This window comes from Dermacentor andersoni, chromosome 4, assembly GCF_023375885.2.
Source record: "Dermacentor andersoni chromosome 4, qqDerAnde1_hic_scaffold, whole genome shotgun sequence".
Lineage (NCBI taxonomy): Eukaryota > Metazoa > Arthropoda > Arachnida > Ixodida > Ixodidae > Dermacentor > Dermacentor andersoni.
In genome coordinates, this window is record NC_092817.1 from 203,622,880 (window position 1) to 203,644,291 (window position 21,412).

Sequence of the window (21,412 nt, forward strand, 5' to 3'; positions counted from 1 at the left end):
GCCAGCGAGGGGATGAAGACGAGGATCGAAGACGTGCTCGTGTGGTTGTTCCACCATCTCGGCTTCTCTCTGTATATATTACCTAAATACATTTTCCCTTTTGTGTTGCCAGGTCTTGCCCCCCCCCCCCCCGTCACAATATTATTAAATGCAACCATGTTTGTGTAATTCATAGATGATGTGTGGGTTTTATTGCGCAAGGGCCGGGTCTCCCTAAAAAGCGCCATGAAAGATCGTGGGTTTTCACGTGAACGATCAATGGCAATGGGTGGCTGTACCATGGCTTAAAAAAACCATAAAACACATTTGCTGCAAAGTGCATAAAATAGCCATGTATTAAAATTATGAGAATGTTTCATCAGGATAAACATAAAAACATACTAAAATGGGTTTCATACTGAAACATACCATTGCCAGTGGCACCACTGCCTCAACATAACCCTTGAAGGCACGTGCTATAGAAAAGGCTCCTAACACAAAAAACTAAATTATGGGGTTTAACGTGCCAAAACCACTTTCTGATTATGAGGCACGCAGGCTCCTAACACAGAAGCAGCCTCTGGTGAGAGACAGTTCACATGAAGACATCGTCACTATTGCATCGAAGGAAATGAATGACATTGTTCAATTGTTTTTGGTACTCGACAGTGTGCGCATCTTGTGCGGTGCTTTGACTGTGGTACACAGCTTGTCAACATCTTTTCGCCTCATGTGACATTTGTCCACCTGGCAGCACATGCCTTTCTATAACAACAGCCTACGCTTAAATGCCATGCAAGACTGCAACATATCATGGTGCAGCCTTACGTAAGAGGTCCGCAATCAAGCTTGAAAATAGGAATTTTAAAAATTATTAGTATATCCAAACCCCTGCTACGTTTTCCTGTTATATAACGTTACTTCGGTCACAATCTGCAAATTACCGCCACGCTTTTTTATGACAACGGCAGTATCGAAATAAAGGAAACACTGCCACAAAAAAGTTGGCGTGCAGATTCTAGCAAAATCAATATGCTCGAATGTGCTCGCGCATACGATCGTTGTTTATGCGTCGAAAATGTTTGTTTCGAGCAGTGTTTTAAACGGTATCTAAATCTGAAGCCCAACACTACACCGTTGACACAAATATGTCAGTTGCATGATTACAGAAGACATCATTTTGTTTTCACTTTAAGCATCAATGTCGATGACATGTCCATGCGTACTTACCAGGGGGAACTTACTAAAAAAGATTTTTACACACGCACGCGCACGCACACACAAATAGCGTCGTTCACGGAGGAGGCACTTGTGTCCAGTCTAAATGTGAATCCATGGCTTGAAATCCATCATCTGGCTGGAACGGTCTCGGCGCTTTGGCGAGTATACTGCTGGTCAGCTGCGTCCTGCGTACTTGGGCGAGGAATTGCTGGAAGAATTTATACTAACCGTTACTGACCACAGTTCATTACACCACATTGGAGCCTTGGGGACATTCCAGGCTTTCCTCGATTATACTAATCGTTAAAATTCTCTCAGCTGCAAGCAAGCTGGCAGGTTCCTCTTTCTAAAGCAAAAGCAATTATAAGGACAATCTAGTTGAATTTCTGGCCTCGTCGTGTATGCATGATTGGTGGCACCATAATCGAATGCGCACAAGGGTCAGGGGAGCTTGCGTCTACGCTAGACCGACCGCGCACGGCCTGCGCTCTATCTTCGAGCAGATCCCTGGCGGTTGCCATAGCTGGGAAAGCCGAGACAGCGTCTCTGCGATGAGTATCTGCATAACACTAAAACTGGATGTCTTCTTTATAGCGGCACCTATCTTGGGTGCTTAATTTGTATATTTTTAAAATTTTTCAGCTGGAATGTTCTGAATACAGCATGGTGCGACAGTATACTAGGCATTGAATACTAGATCATTGCTTTACTACAACAAATATGAAGTGGCAATATTATTACCATATCTTCTCGCATAATGGTCGTTCTCCTAAAAAAGTGACCAATACTTTCGTGTGATGTTTTTGGGAAAAAAAAACTGTTTGGGCTGCCGAGAATGAAACTTGTTCTGATGACATTAGTATAACGCCACCATATGGTCCCATGCAAAGCAGGGAGAAAACGGCATCAGAGTGCCTTGCCAAGGCTGGCGGCCCGATATCATTATTGCCTCTCAACTTTTTTTTCCTCCACATGGAAAAAGAAACGCTTGGGGAGTGATCATTGCGAGACTGCTGTCATTCATCATCAGCTTATTTTTATGCCCACTGCAGGACGAAAGCATCTCCCAGCAATCTCGCATTGATGACGAACAACACCGCTGTACTAATTGGCTTTATGCTACATGAAGTCAACAAATTTCGCTTTATGTCATGATAATGATACAAAAGGTTCCGCATTTCAAAACTACTTTGGAAAACATTTGATATTTCAAGTTGATTCCAACCTCTGTTGGTCACAGATAACTGTGATCCTCCTATATGGTAGAGCTTACACAACTTGTAAAATATGTCAGTACTGTTTTCTTCAATTGAAATGTTAGCTACGAGTATTTGCTCAGATAATCAATGCCCAGACTGCAAAAACGTCAGAAAATCGGGAAGTGCTAAAAATGAATGCAAGCCTTTTACTGTCCTCAGGGGCTCGAACCACCTCGGCCGTATCTGAAGAAACTCTGATGAAGGCCTGCCAGAACACTTATCAGTCGTCCCAGTGGTTTACTGTGATGGGAGACAGCGGGTGCGCGCCTGTGCTATAATTAATGAACACCTACTATGTCCCATGATAGTGGCCCCTTACCACTTGCGGTATGCTTCCCCGCTGTACTTAGTATGTACTTCACCGCAGCATTGCTATTGATTGATTGCCACGAATGCACTATACCCAAAGACAACGTTACGTGGCAGCACAGCCAAAGCTACAGGTTCGAAGAGTGCATTTTTCACTTCACGCCTGAATGTAATTGAATGTAGACATCTGTAGGCTAAGCAGCGTAACGCGAAACCTACCAATTATTTCTTTGTTTCAGATTTTTTCATAGTAAATAAAAATATCAATGAGAAAACCAACTCGTTTCTTGCTGCTCCTAGGTTTATGTTTTCCATGCCTCTCCCATACTTCTCCAACAACCCCGGTCATGTACTAATTGTGGCCACGTCGTCCCTGCAAACTTCTTCATCTCATCCGCCCACCTAACTTTCTGCCGCCCCCTGCTACGCTTCCCTTCCCTTGGAATCCATTCCGTAACTCTTAATGACCATCGGTTATCCTCCCTCCTCATTACATGTCCTGCCCATGCCCATTTCTTTTTCTTGATTTCAACTAAGATGCCCTTAACTCGCGTTTGTTCTCTCACCCAATCTGCTTTTTTCTTATCCCTTAACGTTACACCCATCATTCTTCTTTCCATAGCTCGTTGCGTCGTCCTCAATTTAAGTAGAACCCTTTTCGTAAGCCTCCAGGTTTCTGCCCCGTAGGTGAGTACTGGTAAGACACAGCTATTATATACTTTTCTCTTGAGGGATAATGGCAGCCTGCTGTTCATGGTCTGAGAATGCCTGCCAAACGCACCCCAGCCCATTCTTATTCTTCTGATTATTCCGTCTCATGATCCGGATCCGCCGTCGCTCCCTGCCCTAAGTAGATGTATTCCCTTACCACTTCCAGTGCCTCGCTACCTATTGTAAATTGTTGTTCTGAGACTGTTAAACATTACTTTAGTTTTCTGCAGATTAATTTTTAGACCTACTCTTCTGCTTTGCCTCTCCAGGTCAGTGAGTATGCATTGCAATTGGTCCCCTGAGTTACTAAGCAAGGCAATATCATCAGCGAATTGCAAATTACTAAGGTATTCTCCATTAACTTTTATCCCCAATTCTTCCCAATCCAGGTCTCTGAATACCTCCTGTAAACACGCAGTGAATAGCATTGGGGCGATCGTATCTCCCTGCCTGACGCCTTTCTTTATTGGGATTTTGTTGCTTTCTTTATGGAGGACTACGGTGGCTGTGGAGCCGCTATAGATATCTTTCAGTATTTTTACATACGGTTCGTCTACACCCTGATTACGCAATGCCTCCATGACTGCTGAGGTTTCGAATGAATCAAACGCTTTCTCGTAATCAATGAAAGCTATATATAAAGGTTGGTTATATTCCGCACATTTTTCTATCACCTGATTGATAGTGTGAATATGGTCTATTGTTGAGTAGCCTCTACGGAATCCTGCCTGGTCCTTTGCTTGACAGAAGTCTAAGGTGTTCCTGATTCTATTTGCGATTACCTTAGTAAATAGTTTGTAGGCAACTGACAGTAAGCTGATTGGTCTATATTTTTCAAGTCTTTGGAGTCCCCTTTCTTATGGATTAGGATTATGTTAGCGTTCTTCCAAGATTCCGGTACGCTCGAGGTCATGAGGCATTGCGTATGCAGGGTGGCCAGTTTCTCCAGAACAATCTACCCACCATCCTTAAACAAATCTGCTGTTAACTGATCCTTCCCAGCTGCCTTCCCCCTTTGAATAGCTCCCAAGGCTTTCTGTACTTCTTCCGGCGTTACCTGTGGGATTTCGAATTCATCTAGACTATTCTCTCTTCCATTATCGTCGGGGGTGCCACTGCTACTGTATAAATCTCTATAGAACTCCTCAGCCGCTCCTCATCCATATCTCATCTATCTCCATCCATATCAACTATCTCATCCATATTAGTAATGATATTGCCGGCTTTGTCTATTAACGCATACATCTGATTCTTGCCAATTCCTAATATCTTCTTCAATGCTTTTAGGCTTCCTCCGTTCCTGAGAGCATGTTCAATTCTATCCATATTATACTTCCTTATGTCAGCTGTCTTACGCTTGTTGATTAACTTTGAAAGTTCTGCCAGTTTTATTCTAGCTTTAGGGTTAAAGGCTTTCACACATTGGCGTTTCTTGATCAGATCTTTCGTCCCCTGCGACAGCTTACTGGTGTCCTGTCTAACGGACTTACCACCAAGTTCTATTGCACACTCCTAAATGATGCCCACAAGATTGTCCTTCATTGCTTCAACACTAAGTTCCTCTTCCTGAGTTAAAGCCGAATACCTGTTCTGTAGCTTGATCTGGAATTCCTCTATTTTCCCTCTTACCGCTAACTCATTTATGGGCTTCTTATGTACCAGTTTCTTCCGTTCCCTCCTCACGTCTAGGCTAATTCGTGTCCTTACCATCCTATGGTCACTGCAGCGCACCTTGCTGAGCACGTCCACATCTTGTATGATGCCAGGGTTAGCGCAGAGTATGAAGTCTATTTAATTTCTAGTCTCGCCGTTCGGCGAGACTGCTCCTTAAGTATTTTTTTCACGAGATTTCGCGCGTAGCACCACAGACATGAGAGTCTACAGGTGAGTGTTCCTGGTACTTTGCAATGAAATGGATCAGTTTCAGGGACACAAACGCGCTCGCAATGTCTCGCCGGTCGAATAAGATATGTTGATGTCTATCGCAGTGAAATCTCAAGGTAAGAAACTTCAGGGGACCATGGCAAATTGTTAGTTATTCTGAAAGGTAGTTATAGTGAAAGCCTCAAAATTACGCACTCCACGCATCAACCCATTAGTTGATCAGTTGTCACTGTGTCATCTGTCCACGAAAACATCGCCGTTGGCTCTCCGCCCGATCCATTGATATTTTTCATAGATTGCACCGTCACTCTCCACCGAAGCACTGTACAGTAAGAGTGGCGCACGCATAGGGAAGCTGTCGCCGAGAAAACCTCCGACAATGAGGAAGCTGCATGTCGCCTCCACCAAAGCGCATTGTTTATTTTGTTTGGTTTGTTTTTCACATATCTTGTCGTGGACACCGCAGCTGTCTCACTCGAGATGGCCATCTGGGGCGCGATGGGAGGTCTCTGTTCGGAACGCGCCTTAAAATTCACCTCACGTGATTGGGCTAAGCCGCGTCGACGTCGTCAGCTGCGGGCCGCGCCCACGTTGTTGGTGATGTCAACATGACGACACGCTCCCATCAATTACGTTGTAACAGAACACGTCTATTAGGAGCAGAACACGACGAGAGGTGCCCCGTTCACGCGATCACGCTCTCACTACGAGGCCAGCTTCATTTGGCAAGTCTGGTGGATTGGAGTAGGTCCTAACAGCGGCTGTGGCTATACAAAATGGCGCGTTGGGGTCTAATACACAAGCTAATTCGAGAATATGGTGCATGCAATGTGTAATGCGTACAATGCGCAAGGAGCCTCTCTGTCCGAATTGAAAAAAAAGTCGGCCCCAGCGGGAACGACGGCGTCACGAGAGCGGAGTGCTACTCCGTGAAGGGCAGCTCCTTCTGGCGTGCCGAGACCCGGGGCCCAGACGGACATTGGCAGGGCTCGATGGTTCTTGAAGCGCGTGCCACTCTGCCCGTCGTTTAATTTCGCTAAGCGCGACACCACGTAGCGACCATGCAGAGAAAATACTAGTAAGAAATTCTAGTTGTCATACGTATTACTAGTCGACAAGGTGTTTAACCTTGAATGGTAAAAGTCTTATACAAGAAAGATCATTTTTTATTCATTAAAAGAGAAGAAATATTTCCTTTTGTAGTATATTGTCATTGACGCCAAGTGACGACAAACGAGGCACCACAACTTCTGGGGAGTTCAGCATGGGCCGATTCGCTGCTCTCTCCCTCCCATTCTCGCAAACCTTGCTGGCCGCCTACTTTTTGACGTTGCAGCGAGCGAACGCGTTCTGTTCCGAACGAAAATATCAGATTATCCCTCGTGAACTATTAAAAAAAGGAAGCGCGTGTGAAAGACACCGTGCGGAAAGTGCGGCCGTGTTTCATCGCCGCGAGCACGGAGGTTAGGTTACATTTCTCTACACGCGTAGCTGGTACGACCACTGAAAGAAGTGCAGAAAGAAGACGCGTGCGCAGAAAGAAGGAAGAGACGCGCTTCCGTTGCGAGGCAAGACCTGACTGGGTGGAGCATGCTCTATGGGGTGGAGTACGCGCTCGCACAACCTGATGCGTCATCGCCTCTGCAATAAAATGATGCGCCATCGCCTGCGCGTTTTTCTCCTCCGGCGCCGTTTCAGGTTTTCCTAACATGTACCGTGGCCATCCGCTTTCTGCGCACTGTCTGCTAGCCTAGTGTATCGGCTGCCGTTAAGGATACACAAAAATCTAGAAATCCCCCGGTTTTGGAATACTCATTCGTAGTACTCAGGCGTTCTAACATGACGAGGAAACTAAATCGCGATCGCTAATCTGAACAATTCGTTATTGTGGTGTTCGTAGCAAGGTGGTTTCACTGTACAGAGGTGACAGCATTGCTTCCACTCTACAAGACAGCGTCTTTGTCCTATGTGAGAAATTCTGCTGCCTGGAGGCGCCGATATATCCTATGTCGCCGCGCGAAATACCGTAAATTGATTGGCGCCTCCGAAAGTAAACTGAGAACACCGATTCTGTACGCCACAAGATTTATCCCTTACGTAGAATTTCTGAACCGGTTTGCTCGGTGGTCCGTAGTTTTTCATGATTCTGTTGAAGAAAGATATCATTGACGATGACACCCTAACGAAAAACAACAAGGCCATTCTGGGGCTGGACCTGCAGAGCGCCTTCGACAAGGTGAAGCACTCTGCGATCCTAGCCCAGGTGTCCAGACTCAACATGGGCGCAAGAACGTACAATTACATCAAGGACTTTCTGACGGGGCGGACAACTGAGCTCTGCGCCGGCGATCTACGGCTCCAAGAGAAGAGGCTCGGCAGTGTCGGGACCCCCCAGGGCTCGGTCATCCCACCGTTGTTATTCAACCTCGTTATGATCGAGGTGGCCAAGCGACTCTCTCGTGTCGAAGGCGTCCGGCACACCATTTACGTCGATGACATCACGCTGTGGGTTCCAGGAGGCAGCGATGGTCCCATTGAGAGCACGCTGCAAGAAGCTGTCGACGCGATCGAAGACCAGCTGAACGGTTCCGGTTTGATCTGCTCACCGAGCAAGTCAGAACTGCTGGTGTTACCACCGAAGTACGTCAGACGTAACAAGAGCAAAGCAAGGAATTACGAGGCCATCAAGATCGTGACGAGGAACGGCCTAGTGATCCCGGAGGTCGACAAAATCCGAGTGCTCGGCATGATTATAGGCAAGCGACGGGGCAACGGCGAGACCATTTCGCGCCTTACAGCCAAGATTACCAACGCAATACGTCTCATCAGAGGGGTCGCCAACCGCAAGGCCGGGATGAAGGAGGAAAGCTTGATTCGGCTTGTGCAGTCCTTCGTAAGCAGCCCCGTCACCTACGTTGCAGCCTTCCACAACTGGATGCAGTGTGAAAAGAATAAGATCAACGCCCTGATACGCCGAGCTTACAAGGCGGCGCTCGGACTATTCGAGTGTACGAACGCCAACAAGCTCCTCAGCGTAGGTGTACACAATACCCTCGAGGAAATTGCGGAAGCGCAACGGACCGCCCAGCTGGAGCGGCTCTCTATGACCGAAGCCGGCAGGCGCATACTTCAATACTTGGGCTTCACGCCCGGGGCGAAAATGGCGAGTAGCGACGTTTGTGTCCCGGATGAGACCCGGCGCCGGATTCGGGTAGACCTCATCCCGAGAAACATGAACCCGGAGTTTAACAAAGAAAGAAGAGCGGCGAGGGCCAAGGCTCTCATCGACTTTCACGCCAAGGACGAGCACGCAAGGTTTATGGATGCGGCAGAATACCAGGGAGATTGCGCGGCGTTCGTACCTACCGTCATCGAAGCGTCGTCCGGCGCGACGAGGGCAGCGGCGAGCTTACGGGTCCGTGAGGCGTGTCAGGCGGAGGAGGTGGCCATTGCCCTGGCAATTGCCGACCCCGGGTGCCAGACGGTGTTGTGCGATTCGCGAAGCGCAGTGCGGAATTATGCAAAGGGCAAAGTGTGTGGTGAGGCTGTGCGCGTTCTGTGCTCGGCTGACCTGCAACGAGAGAATCGGTATGTTAGAATCAAGTGGTTCCCGGCGCACGCGGGCAACGATGCGTCGGAGAAGCACGATAACCACAACGAGACGGCAGACGCAGTGGCGCGAGCGCTAACTAACCGTGCCGCTGCAACCGACCGTCCAACGTGGTGTAGTGCCAAGGACCACATGATGACGTTCAACGAACTTGCAGAGTTCCACCGCCTGGCTCGAAGGACTTTCCCACCCCCGCACCCGGGGCTGAGCCGAGCGGAGGCAGTGCTGTTCAGACAATTGCGAACTGGTTCTTTACCCACCCCAGTGATAATGACTCATCTATACCCGAAATTATATGTGAGTGATGTGTGCCGCGTGTGCCAGCGGGAGAGGGCCACCCTGACGCACATCCTATGGGATTGCACCAAGTTCCCCGACGAAGCTTCGACAACTACGATTCCGCCGCGACTCGCGGCTGCGGCGGAATGCTACGACCACGAAAGCCAAACCTGGGCCGTCCAGCAGGTCTCGGCGGCTCTTGAAAGACAAAGGCCGAGCGAAACCGACGGAACGTTGCCCCACAGGGCGACCGACCGCGGGAGTAACACGCGCTGGAGTTGAGTAGAGACCACCCGCTGAGAAGACGTCAGGGCCCGCGTCACGGCGCCATTTAGTCATGGTGTCGTTCTGCAGGCGACTACATGAAGTTGTTTCTTTCTCTCTCTCTCATGATAAATATGTTTGTTCCACTAAAGGCGCTTGCTACACTCCTTCACAATATAAAATATAGCATCGTTTGCCGTATATCTTCATCGCAGTGCATTTTGCACCTTTACACATGAAGTTAAATAGTTCGTGGCGCAGCGTAAAATCAGAGGCGATTTTGAAGTAATGCATTTTGGAAAAGAGCTCAACTATCTGTTCCTTCAGTGTACGATGAATAAATTAAATCAGCTATGCAATTTAACTTGGCACTATTTCACAAATAGTATTTATACACTACGTGGACTCGCATGAAAACAATTAAGAAAACGCCCATGTGCTGAACGTACTGGTAATACAAATTGAAACGGTCAGCAAAATGTTGGCTCTACTTTGTATAGTAACGCAAGTGCAGAAACTTCGCCCACCTAGCTTTGGCTGTGCTGCCATAGAAAGTTTGCAGCTATTGTGCTAAACTAATTTTTAAGGATGTACAAAAAATGCTTCGAAATGGACAAAAAATAAGGCAGGAAATCCAGCCGAGTAGTACATGATGCGTCAGGCCGATGTATGCAGAATTGCAGGTTTTCAACGCTCACCGTGAAGCTCTCAATGGTGGTTACCTCACCCACAGGTCCGGCTGCGGTGGTGGATGCAATAGATGCCTTCTCGACCAATTTTCCCTTGCAATGCTGTCGGCTATAGGGAACTTCCTTCTGCGGCAGTGACCAAGAAGAACAAAAAAACATCGCTATTCGCACAAAGAAACTGCTGCAATTACGTGAGCTGCACACAAGTAATGCCTATCAGCAAATATAATGAATACACTGCAAATGGTTGCAATAAACACTGTTAAAGCAAATAATGCCAGTACCACTGAGAAAGTACATGTTACAGGCCTCTAACAATGTTCCGCAGTGAGCGTGCAAAGGCAGGCAGTCGTCTTATTATGTACTTGAATTGCTTTCCTCTCTCACAAGCCTTTGCAGTGCGCTTTTAGAAGATTTCTGGGACAATCCTCCTCAAAGAGTACCTCCTCCACACAGTTCGACGACAACTGTAGAACAAGTCAGTCTGCAAGGAAGCTTTCGTTGCAGCAATTGATATGTTCTCCTGCCATTCCTAACGGTTCGTGCCTTCCGTAGTCTTCAAACAATTTATTACAGCATGTTTGTCCCTTCCTTTGCCTTTTTTTTTACGAGTGCGCAACCACTGAGTTTGCTTGCACGTTTTCGCACGCCACGCCACATTGTCCACGTGGCCCTGCCTGCTTGGGCTAAATCTTGTAAAGAATCACGGCACTTTGCATTCTTTGTCACTGGCTAAGACCAACTTTGCAGGTCGCTGTACCCCTGTGTGATAAGATCAGCCCTCTGGCATGACATATGATAATTAAGTATGAAACATTATAAAATTCAGGCATTACCTGTTTCAAGTTTGCTTACAATATAGGAACAGGTTGCTCAAATAACGTTCTAATAAGGACAACACTTATTTGAGCCTATTTAGCACAAAAAATTCACAATATTATTTAAATACTACCAGTGTGCGAATATTTATATTTCTTATTCTAATTAAATGAAGTATATTCGAGAGACACATCCTCAAAATCTCAAACTTATTATAGAATAAATTTCTGAACAGACATCAGATACGAGGTAATCTCTCGGCAAAATTATGCAGGTGACATCTTGGAAAATGTGTGTGAAGCAAAGCTTTTCTGAAGCAGTTAATCAACTGCTATAAATTTGCACCAAGGACGCAGGGCTAAAATGCGCAACGTCCTCTCGCACACTCGTGCCACATGTGCGACGGCAGATGTGGCGATTATCTCAAAGAGCTGGTTGGCTTTGGCACAAATGAAGTATGGCATGTCAGCTTGTAGGCTAGTGGTTGGAGCATTGAGCTGCATGTTAGGAGGCCTAGGTTTGATCCACCATTAAGCATGCAAGTGAATTAGTAGAAGCTGTGTCAAAAGACCGCTGCAGCAGCACCAGCCACGGTCAGGAAAGTCCAGGAGGGTTCTCAAAGCAAGCTTCGCTTAAAAAAAATAATGCCTGTATTCATCGACTTGTTTGATACCGTTCACAGCAGACATCCAAATAACTGTGGAGCTTGTAAATTATGAACACCGCATCTGGGGCGACAGGGCAATGACAGCAGTGGAACAATATAAGAATATACACGTTAACAGGTGCCCATGCACTCTTGTGTTCGCTGAAGCCGAGACGTGGTACTACAGCATCGTATATCGCTTTAGAGCAATGCAAAGATGGGGACTAGACAAATAATAAATTGGAAGAAATTTTTATCCAGGGTGCCTAAAGGCAAGGCACCTTATCGAAGGAAGAAGTTGCTGATCAGAAGTTACCATATTTACACGAATCTAACTCACATCCAAAGTGCGAAAATAAAAGTCCGCCTGAATGCATTATGCCCCTAATTTATAAAAGAAAAATATAGCATGTCCCCACATTAGTGACAAGAAAGAAATGAGACGTAGAAAATTTACCTTCATATTGGGAAACAATATTTCTAAAATGAACTTTCGTAACAAAAGCAGTGCGTCGTCGTCCTTCTCAAGATACCAAGCACATAAGGTGGTATTATCAAGCCATCACTTTTAGAGCTACAACTACACCTTTCATGAGATTTTACACGACTCTCCAATTGGGCTTGTCGAAATATGCAGCCGAGATCGTTCCTGGCCTTCGGCGCAGACTGCTGGTGCGGCACGGCATCAGCAATGACCGTATATGCCGAGTCAAGCGAAACCTCGCACTTGATACGTAGTGCCTCCAAAGTTGATCGCTGTTGAACACAAAAAGAGCTAACAACAGCCTTCAAGAAAATGTGCTTTGCGACCACCTCATGACGATGATGATTCTCCGTCTGACAGTAGGCTGCTGCTCTCAATGTCACACATCTATTGTAATGATCAGGCAATTCTTGGACGACATTTCTTTTTCAAAAAAAAGTGCACGTTAAATAAGGAACTCGTGCCTCCGTGCAACAATCGCAGCCAATCCTGCAGCAGAATCATTCGAAACAGTCCTTGCCTGTCTATATCTTGACACTCCAGTAAGTTTTGTTATCCGTAATGTACGAATGACACGAATGTTAAATTTCACCAACAAATGCTCGAATCAAATAGCGCTGACTACTCAACTTGTGGTTGACTAGCTTTTCACTCGTACTCAAAATTTTAAATATGTGCGCACCCCTATTAATTAGTCTAGCTTGTTGGCATACTGAAAAATAGAAACCGCAAATACTGCACGTATACATTACACTTTCAATAATTCGACTTTATTTATACTTGACGGTTAATTCGATCCCAACCGAAGGTATCGGCCAGCGCTCATGCATTTCGATGCGCCCAAACTTTCCTTATTTCGATCCTCAAGTTGGTCTTTGACTTATAATGCCAACTTTGTTAATCAGCATGCACGCTCCTGACCCCTATGGTGACCCCAATAGTGACCCATTTAGTGGCAGCGTCTGTATCGACAGCTTATGGGACTAAATCACTTGAACAAGCGTAATCTCTCGTCGAAGACACCAATCCTCGGCCTGCCCTAGAAAATTATTCAGGCAGTAACAGTAGCTCACAGAGCGCGATTGTGGTACCGACCGAATTCTAACGAGCGCTTTTCTTTTTTAAACAAAAATGCGACCACCAACCGCACTTGTGTGCTTTGCCACATAACAATTATACTGAGGCGAAGCTGACTTTAGGTAACCGAACACCACTGTCCAAAACGTGAAAGCCTTTCCCAGTTTTCTTGCTAGAAAATTGGGTGCATATTAGATTTCTCCTTTATTTAGGGGCTTTAGTAATATTTCGGCGTTATAGTTCTACTTTGGACACACAAAAAGCAGGTTCTCATTTGATTCAGAGGTGCGTTAGAATGGGGAAAAAAGTGCAAATTGAGTCAGCGATGTGTTTGGACATTTTTTTTGCATTTTGTTTAATTTGTTTAATAAAATTTGATCCAGTTCGTCAGTTTCGTCGATATTGGATTAACGTAAGTAAACTATATTAATTGTACATATGCACATGCCTCGACATAATTATTCAAGGTCCAACGGTTGATAGATTCTGGTTGTGACCATATCTTGGCCGGTGAGGGCCGACTTGCAATCAGCGTGCTTGAAATCTGCAATAGGCCATGGACAGTTGGAGAAATTTTGGCTTAGACTGGGTCCTCACGAGCAGTGTAAACCAAAATGTGTTCAAATGTGTGCTACATGTGCAGTTTTTTCCGCTTCCAGGTGCGTGCAAAAGGCTGTGCGAATTGAGCGTAAACCGGCCCCAAAATCAGTCCTGGTTTCTTCACTAGTGGTTTCACCGGTTAGGGCGGAGCGAGCCCAATGTACGCGATTACCGACTTCAATAAGTACTTGTGGAAGAACCTAGGAGCGCTATGCTTAGAATCCGGGAGCAGATTTTTCATTACGTGCGACTGCCCTACCGGTTCTTTATGTCATATTAACCACTATCTGGGCATTTGATGAAAGCTGCGCGCTCCAAATGTAGTCTTTGGTGACTGCCTGAATGAGACAGTGTGCTACACCATGCTCCCCTGGGTACTCGTCCATGAAAATAGTCAGATAAACTCGACGAGTGCGTTTTGCTCTAAAGATTGTGAGCGTTAACCTACTGAAAGTTCGCACTGGATTATGAGGGTAAGCGTAGAGGGTGCCTCCGGATAAGTTTTGATCACTTGTGGAGCTCTAACGTGCAACTAGATCACTGTAAGATATGATTTGTTGCATTAACCAACCATCGAAATACGGCTGCTGCCGAATCGAGCTCGTGACCTTTTGCTGAGCACCGCAACGCCAATGCCACTAAGAGGCTGATGGTCAAGAGACTGCAAGTACACACACTAAGATTCCTGTGTTTTCCTCATTGGAGGTCAGTGCCGGCCCTATAAAATTTATCATTCAGCAGCCAACAATAAACATTTCTGCTAAGTACAATGGACAGAAAGTATGTCCTTTTACAACCTCTGCGTACAGTGTACACAAGGGCAAGACAAGGAGCGAATGAAACACGCACATGGCGCTTCTATTCAGCGTTATTCTTGCTCTGCGCATTGTCTTTCTCTGCACTGTATTTAGAACAGTGTGCATTAAGTCGGCCAAAGGTGTCACCATAGCAAGGCTTTCTGGACGTGCTCTGCAATCCACCAGGTTGCACTTCCTTTGAAATTGCTTCGTAGTACCGTCGAGCCCGAGATTCCTGCTTTGCGATGCACTTTTCATTAATTCCCGTCCCATCCAGAAGTACCAGTGTCACTTCTTAAATAGGCAACCTTGGGCTGGAGTACGTTAATATAACCTCCCCCCCCCCATTTCCTCTGAATACGCGTAGAGAAGGTACTTGTGATAGTGATATACCTGGGCCTTAGACGAGCACCGCCGGATATTTTTCGCGCCTCGGACCGGTATGTTCCCATTCGCCGCCAGGGTGTTTCTGCCGGCTGGTGTGCCCCCGCGCCTGATGGGCGAGAGGGCGCCCCTGCCTGACCCGAGCCGAGCCATCTTGGATGCAGTGCGGGAGGGCGTCACGCAGTGGGTCCTTTTCCGGCTGCTCGGTTTCACGGCCATAGCCTTGCGACGGCTTTCCTGCAAGGAGGAAGTAAGAAAGCAAATCTGAGTTTCACAAGTGCGCTTGCCGTTTCAACTGCAATGAAACGCCCCTTCGTTATTGCATGCACAATCGCACATGGCAATTGACCTAAAATGTTGGTACGCGAACGAAGGATTGAGACTGGTGACTATTTATGAAGTATGTTTACAAGGAGTAGCTGCAGCGCTGGCCAGTTCAGCCGACAGCTCGAGAGCCAGAAAGCGTTCGTCGTATTCGTCAGGGCGCCCGCGCGCATTGACCACAAGAAACACTCAATATGCATGTATCATTATCCCCGGCGGTGGAAGCACCATCCCGGTGCGTCTAAATAGCGGTGATAACAGGAGAGTAATATGGTTTGTGGCGTGCGACATGCACAACGTAAGTGGAATTCGGGGCAGATGCGGCACTGGTACTGACTGGGGCAATTTCGTACGTAACTGGAGTCACGGCACGCAGCACTCGATATGGGCATGTGTACTGAGAGAGGAGTTTTTCTGACAGGCCAACGTGACGAGCCGGAGAACAGAGGAGTACCAGATATCCAGGCGAAAAGTGGACGACTCGGTGTTGGTGATCGTACAAACGCAGTTGCTTCTCTTGCGAGGTCAGGAGGCGAGCGCGGGCAATTTCGCGTGCTTGGGCTGCCCTGGTGATGGCGTCAAGTGCATACTCACTGGTCTCTGCTGCGGCAGATCCCACGAAACACAGAACCTCTTAAAAACTTCTTGAAACGGCTACAAACGGCTATAGACGTCTTGGTCTATGATAAGACTGAAAATAGAATTTCTTCTAAACATAACCTCAGCACTTGGAATATGCTAGTATATATTCTATATGCGGCAAAACCCACTACTGGTGTCACTAGAGTCTGTTTTGGTAAACGCATTCAGAATGTCTAACTCAAGAACTTTTCTAGATCTTTTTGTCTAAAAGTGCATAAAATGTCAAACGGCGTGTTAAAAGTGCGGTTACCGTTGGCCGTCGGCGTTAGCGAATAAAAGACGCCACAGACAAATCGAACTCGTTGGAAGCAACATAAGTTAATTGGCTTTGATATTAAATAATTTCACACCAGAACTTCAACAATCAAGGGCGTGTTATTGTTTTCCATACGGGGCGCGCACACGACGCCTGGAAGCCATTCTATGCTCGCGCAGCAGGTATACGGACAGCAGCAGGAGCGAAACGCCGGCGTTGCACAGCGGTGTCACCGAGCCACGGCGCTGCGATCACTTCGGCGGAAACTTAATCCAAATTTGTCGGACATCTCATTCTGTGCTGGAAACACTGGGAGGCAGGAAGTTTGAAAAAAACGGCCACTGCCGCCCGCAATGTCCCGGTCGTGGGCTGGTCGTGGGTTCGTTATGCCAGTTGTGCGTCATTCTAAGCCGTTCTGTACATTTATACTGGATATTAATTGGAGTCATTTAGCTGTGCTGATGCTGTTTGCCGTGTGTTTTGCATCAGTGCTTCGTGACATCGGCTGTATTGCGTGTTTTCGCCGACGGCTTACTACCACAATGGCGGGATCTGCGTTCGCCGCCTTCGTGTCTCGGTGCGTCTTTGTACGTCGCACGTTCGGATAACACTTTTTGCGGTAAGTGAAATACATTGCACTTAGTTTTTCGTCAACAATGTGAATATTTTTAGGTGTTACCCGCGACAGTTCTTGATATATGGGCTCTTCTGCCCTGCGAGTTTTCGTCATTACTTTTATACGAGGGTTCTGCTTGTGTTCAGCCGTTCAGCACCACCGCGCTCCACGACTTCCGCAACACCAGTCAGAACTTTGCCCTGCTTGTTAGTCTTTGTGGTTGACGTAGCACGAACCAACCGAAAGGAGTGCATTCGAAGACGACGCGCTGGCTGTAATGCTGAACCAGGCTGAACTCGCCCTATTTTGTGTCCTTTTGTTCGTGCATGTGCGCGCGTGTGTGTCAGTGACTATGCAGTTTGTAGCGTTCCCACTTTATAGCAAAACAAAAAATATAACTGCTATGTTTACTTCATCTATACAATTCCAAATTAAATCGTCTGCTGATGTACAAATTTCACTTGTGTTTTGTTCTAAATAAGCAGCAAAACCTTTAACCTAGTAGGTGCTTCATCTGGGAGTGAAAACACGACAGCTTGGCACTTATTATTGAATGACTGTGACTGGGTCACCTTAGTTGTAATTGCAAATTTGCCTTTCAACTGACTTGATGCTATCTTGTTTTGTTCCTTTCACTCTATAGACTGCTGGACATCCTTCTTGTACCTTGGCGCTAGCTGGATGACGGGACCTCATCATGATCAGTGTAAGCCAATGTACTGTACCCTCTCTGGTCCTCCCAGTGCTTTTTATATGGGTTAAGGCCAGGGAGTGCTTCGTGGTAAAATAGCTAGTTGGTGTCTCACAAACGGGCATTTTTTTTTGCGCTGGTCCATTATAAGCTGCCACTATTATAACCAATTTCTCAGTGCCAGTGTACATACACAGTTCTACTAATAATTAGTTTCCCTAAGCCTTACAAAATGTACCTGTAGGTAGTCATTGCTATGTAAGAACTCAAAAATTAACTCTGCTGTGTCATACAAGTGTACCATACATGAGTAAAAATTTGCTACAACAGTGCACATTACACCTTGCTTCCCTAATGCACAAATGTATTCAAGCCAGTATTTGAATAGTTTGGTATTCTACATGTTTTCTGTGTGATTTAGTTTCTTTACAGGAATTTACTGTACAGCATCAGCAAGCAGTGTAATTTAAGATTTATGTGTGCTGTAAAAGGTGTGCTTTGCCGCTAGAATTGATAAAACATGGGCCGAGGCTTCCATACAAGGACAAACTTCAATTTCGCTCTACCACCATCAGCACTTGGCTGGCGCTTGCAAAATGAATCGCATCAGGTAGCTTGTGCCAGACTGTTTTTTAACCTTATTGTGAGATCACAAAGTGATGTGTGGAGGCGCCTGCGTCTGAGATGTAGATTGCGCTGCAACATATGTGCGTGTAGAACAGGCATGATGCTCAGGGTTCCAGCAGTTTGCAGAGGTGCTTTTAAAATTTTGTCATAACTGCAATTTTACCTGTGCTGTTTTTTATCACCTATTTCAATAATATCATTGGAGGTGTTATCAGAATTTAGCAATCTATTTGCCCTAGCCCATTAGCCTGCCACATTTGCCTTTTCACTAGGTGGGAAATTATTCAGCATGGACCATTACTTGAATACACCTTTTTGTGTGCAGTGGCTTCTCAACTGCGAGTCAACATAGATTCTCAGAATTACCTGAGGCTATAGATGCACTGATGAATTTGCTACCTATATGAATCACTTTGCACTTTCTTGTGCAAACAGCATGTTAACACTTCCAAGACAGTGGGCAATGTTATCGTTTGATCACATCATGAGATACTTTCAATTTTGTGTGACGCATCATCCAAGGTGCTGCATCATTTGTGTGAGGTATTGCCCTAAACCAATTGGGGTCACATGAAAATATATCAACAAAAGTGATTGATCCAGCTAGGAGTGTTGCTTTGGAACACTATTTTATCACCAGTCCTCCTTTGCATGCTACCTGCTTACTCTGTTCTGTGTCATGTTTAAGTTTGAAAAGAAGGCAACAGCTAGGCAGTGCAAAATGTCAAACTTGCTTTTAGTTTAACAATATAAAATGCTATTTAACTTTTTAATTAAGTTAGTACATCATTTACCTGCAGAGTGAATTACTGTTTTAAACTGATTATATTTTGCAGGAAGCTTCTCAGACTTGTTTCACAGGTTGATAAGTGGCTTTTTAGCCACAAAACACCATATAATAATTTAAAGGCTGACTCTGCTATGCAACTTAATGACTATATGGCAGGAACAAGGTCTCCGAGTTGTGGCGCTGGCTAACACTCCCAGGGTTCTACTAGAACACATAAATACCCAAGAAAGTGGATGGGAAAACGACGCCGCTGTAGCTCAATTGGTAGAGCATAGCACGCGAAATGCGAAGGTTGTGGGTTCGGTTACCACCTGCTGCAAGGTGTTCTTTCATCCACTTTAATTTCCATTAATTTATCGTTTCTTTGTTTCATTTATTAAGCACAAGTAATTTCCCCTATGTTGTCCTTAGTGTCAGTGTTTGTTGGCTTCTTATGATAGGAAATATACTAGTCATTTTAACCTTAACCTTTAACCTTTTTATCTTAAGATACCCATAATTTAAGAGAAAGGAGTGCTTAAATTTATTTTTAATGTGAGCAAACTTCTTACTTAGCACATATTACTAATTGAAGTTCCGATTTCAATATTCCCATTTCCTCCCTCGCCTTCTTTTTCCTCTTCTGTGCAGGTATTGCTTGCCTATGTCTACAAGAACCGTCACGCGTGGCCTCTGACAGCAAGCTTTTGTGGGCAGCAAGTGCTCTCCTACGAAGGCTGGCCTACTCTGGCAGCGGTGGCAATCATCTTCAAGATTTATCCATAATCACCTTTGCTGCTTTTTGTCACTCTTGTTGATTACACTTTCTGCGTCTTTTCTAATTTATTAGGTAATAAAGTATGAGTATGTGACATGATGTGAAGTTGACGTCTTGCTGCATTTTCCCTTGCACTCATCTTTTATGCATGAAAAGCTCATCGTACAGTTTATGAAGAAAAATAACAGCATATTATGATTTATCTTTCAGTTCTGGTACCATGCAACGTACAAGGAATTCACTAATGGATGACATGCCGAAGAACTGGCCATTATTTCTGCGTGATGCTGTGCAAGCATGTGGCGTTACTTACAAGAGGCACCCACAAAGTAAGTTACAATTTACTTTTAAATGAAGCATGGACATCAGAAAAAATATATTTATATTGCTAGTTAGAGTGGTTCGCAGAGTGTTTTTCCAGATGTGTACTATCCTTTATTTCTTTACTCATTGCAGCACAGTGTTCTGTTTCGTATACTGGTGTAATGCTATTGTGCCCCTGTAGCTGAAACCAGGATGTAATTTTTGCCTGAACTGCAGCATCACTGACAATTTTTCTTTGCTAGAGGCTATTTCAATTTGGTGGGACCCAGCAGGGCGAAGTTTTGTCAATAATGACGTGTTTCATGCAGAGATGTTCTTGTTTAGGTCAATGGGTGAACATTGGAATGATATCATCATACAATACAGATCTTGTTTCATTTGCGAAATAATTCTGACAGGCGGCATTCAATTGATTGGTCTAATTAAAAAGCACTAATTGACCAATGAGGTCTTACTACACTATTCCCATGGTTCACATCTGGAAAAACTACCTGTGCATCACTCTATCCGACAATATAAACTTTTTTTCTGATGTCCATGCCTCGTTTAAAATAAATTGTAACTGTGGGAAAACGTCGTGTTACTGTAACAGCTGCCGCAAAAATTTGAGGGAATGTCTAATAAATGTCTTCAGATGTTCTTGTCAAGCTGTCCATTAGCCAACTTTTAGCGTAACGTTAGCAGGGCTTACTGAAGTACTTCTAGACGTCCATGGCTACAAAATGTCTTGATCAAGACAGCTACTAGGCTTTTGAATTAGCCGTTCAAGACATCTTTTAGACATCAAATAGCTGCTTGCGTGTTTCATGGGATGGGAGGGATGCATCGAGTGGCAATGTAGGTTCTCGGTCGAACAACAGAAAGAACCGGGAATAACCGGCAGTGTCGTGACGCGAAGAATTATACGCGAAAGGGAAATAGGGTAGGGCAAGGTCCCAATCAGTATGGTCGGACGAGACATTCTTTGCAAGCATGCCTGTTAGGGTACGATTCAGACGCTGTGTGAGACTATTAGTCTGTGGGTGGTAAGACGTAATCAGCTTGTGCTTGGTTGAGCAGGACTGCAGGATGTCGACGATGACCTTAGAATTGTCCGACAACGGTCAGTGAGCAATTGGTGTGGAGCGCCATGCTGCAGAATCACGTCACGTAAAAGAAAATTGGCGACATCTGTGGCGCAGCTTGTTGGAAGTGCTCTGGTGATGGCGTAGTGCGTGGCGTAACCTGTCACCACAGCGACCCACTTGCTGCCAGACGGGGATAGAGGGAAAGGGCCAAGTAGGTCCAAGCCAACACGATATAGCTCCGAAGAAATGTCGAGCGGTTGAAGCACCCGGCAGGGAGCGTCGATAGTGTTTTTCGGCGCTGGCATT

General features: G+C 45.7%; 1 protein-coding gene and 1 long non-coding RNA gene across 2 annotated transcripts; one reads left to right on the forward strand and one right to left on the reverse strand.

Annotated features, from left to right (window-relative positions):
- Positions 1-326: 326 nt before the first annotated feature.
- LOC129384614 (uncharacterized) lies at positions 327-15,243 on the reverse strand. The gene is made up of 3 exons (XM_055070208.2): positions 15,022-15,243; positions 10,215-10,331; positions 327-1,408 (listed from the first exon to the last, which is right to left on the reverse strand). Exons 1-3 carry the CDS (start codon positions 15,229-15,231, stop codon positions 1,274-1,276), a joined length of 462 nt encoding a protein of 153 aa, XP_054926183.1. The 5' UTR covers positions 15,232-15,243; the 3' UTR covers positions 327-1,273.
- Positions 15,244-16,511: 1,268 nt separating this feature from the next.
- On the forward strand, positions 16,512-19,809 carry LOC129386715 (uncharacterized). The gene is made up of 2 exons (XR_008614015.2): positions 16,512-16,853; positions 17,494-19,809. It is a non-coding gene; the product is annotated as an uncharacterized lncRNA (long non-coding RNA).
- The last annotated feature ends 1,603 nt before the right edge of the window (positions 19,810-21,412 follow it).

Coding starts and splice junctions, on each gene's coding strand:
- LOC129384614 (XM_055070208.2), bottom strand. CDS start 15,231: ATGGCCGTGAAACCGAGCAGCCGGAAAAGGACCCACTGCGTGACGCCC. Junction 10,332..15,021: donor GGTGCTCGTCTAAGGCCCAG/GTATATCACTAT, acceptor TCACTGCCGCAG/AAGGAAGTTCCCTATAGCCG. Junction 1,409..10,214: donor CCACCATTGAGAGCTTCACG/GTGAGCGTTGAA, acceptor AAATTCTTCCAG/CAATTCCTCGCCCAAGTACG.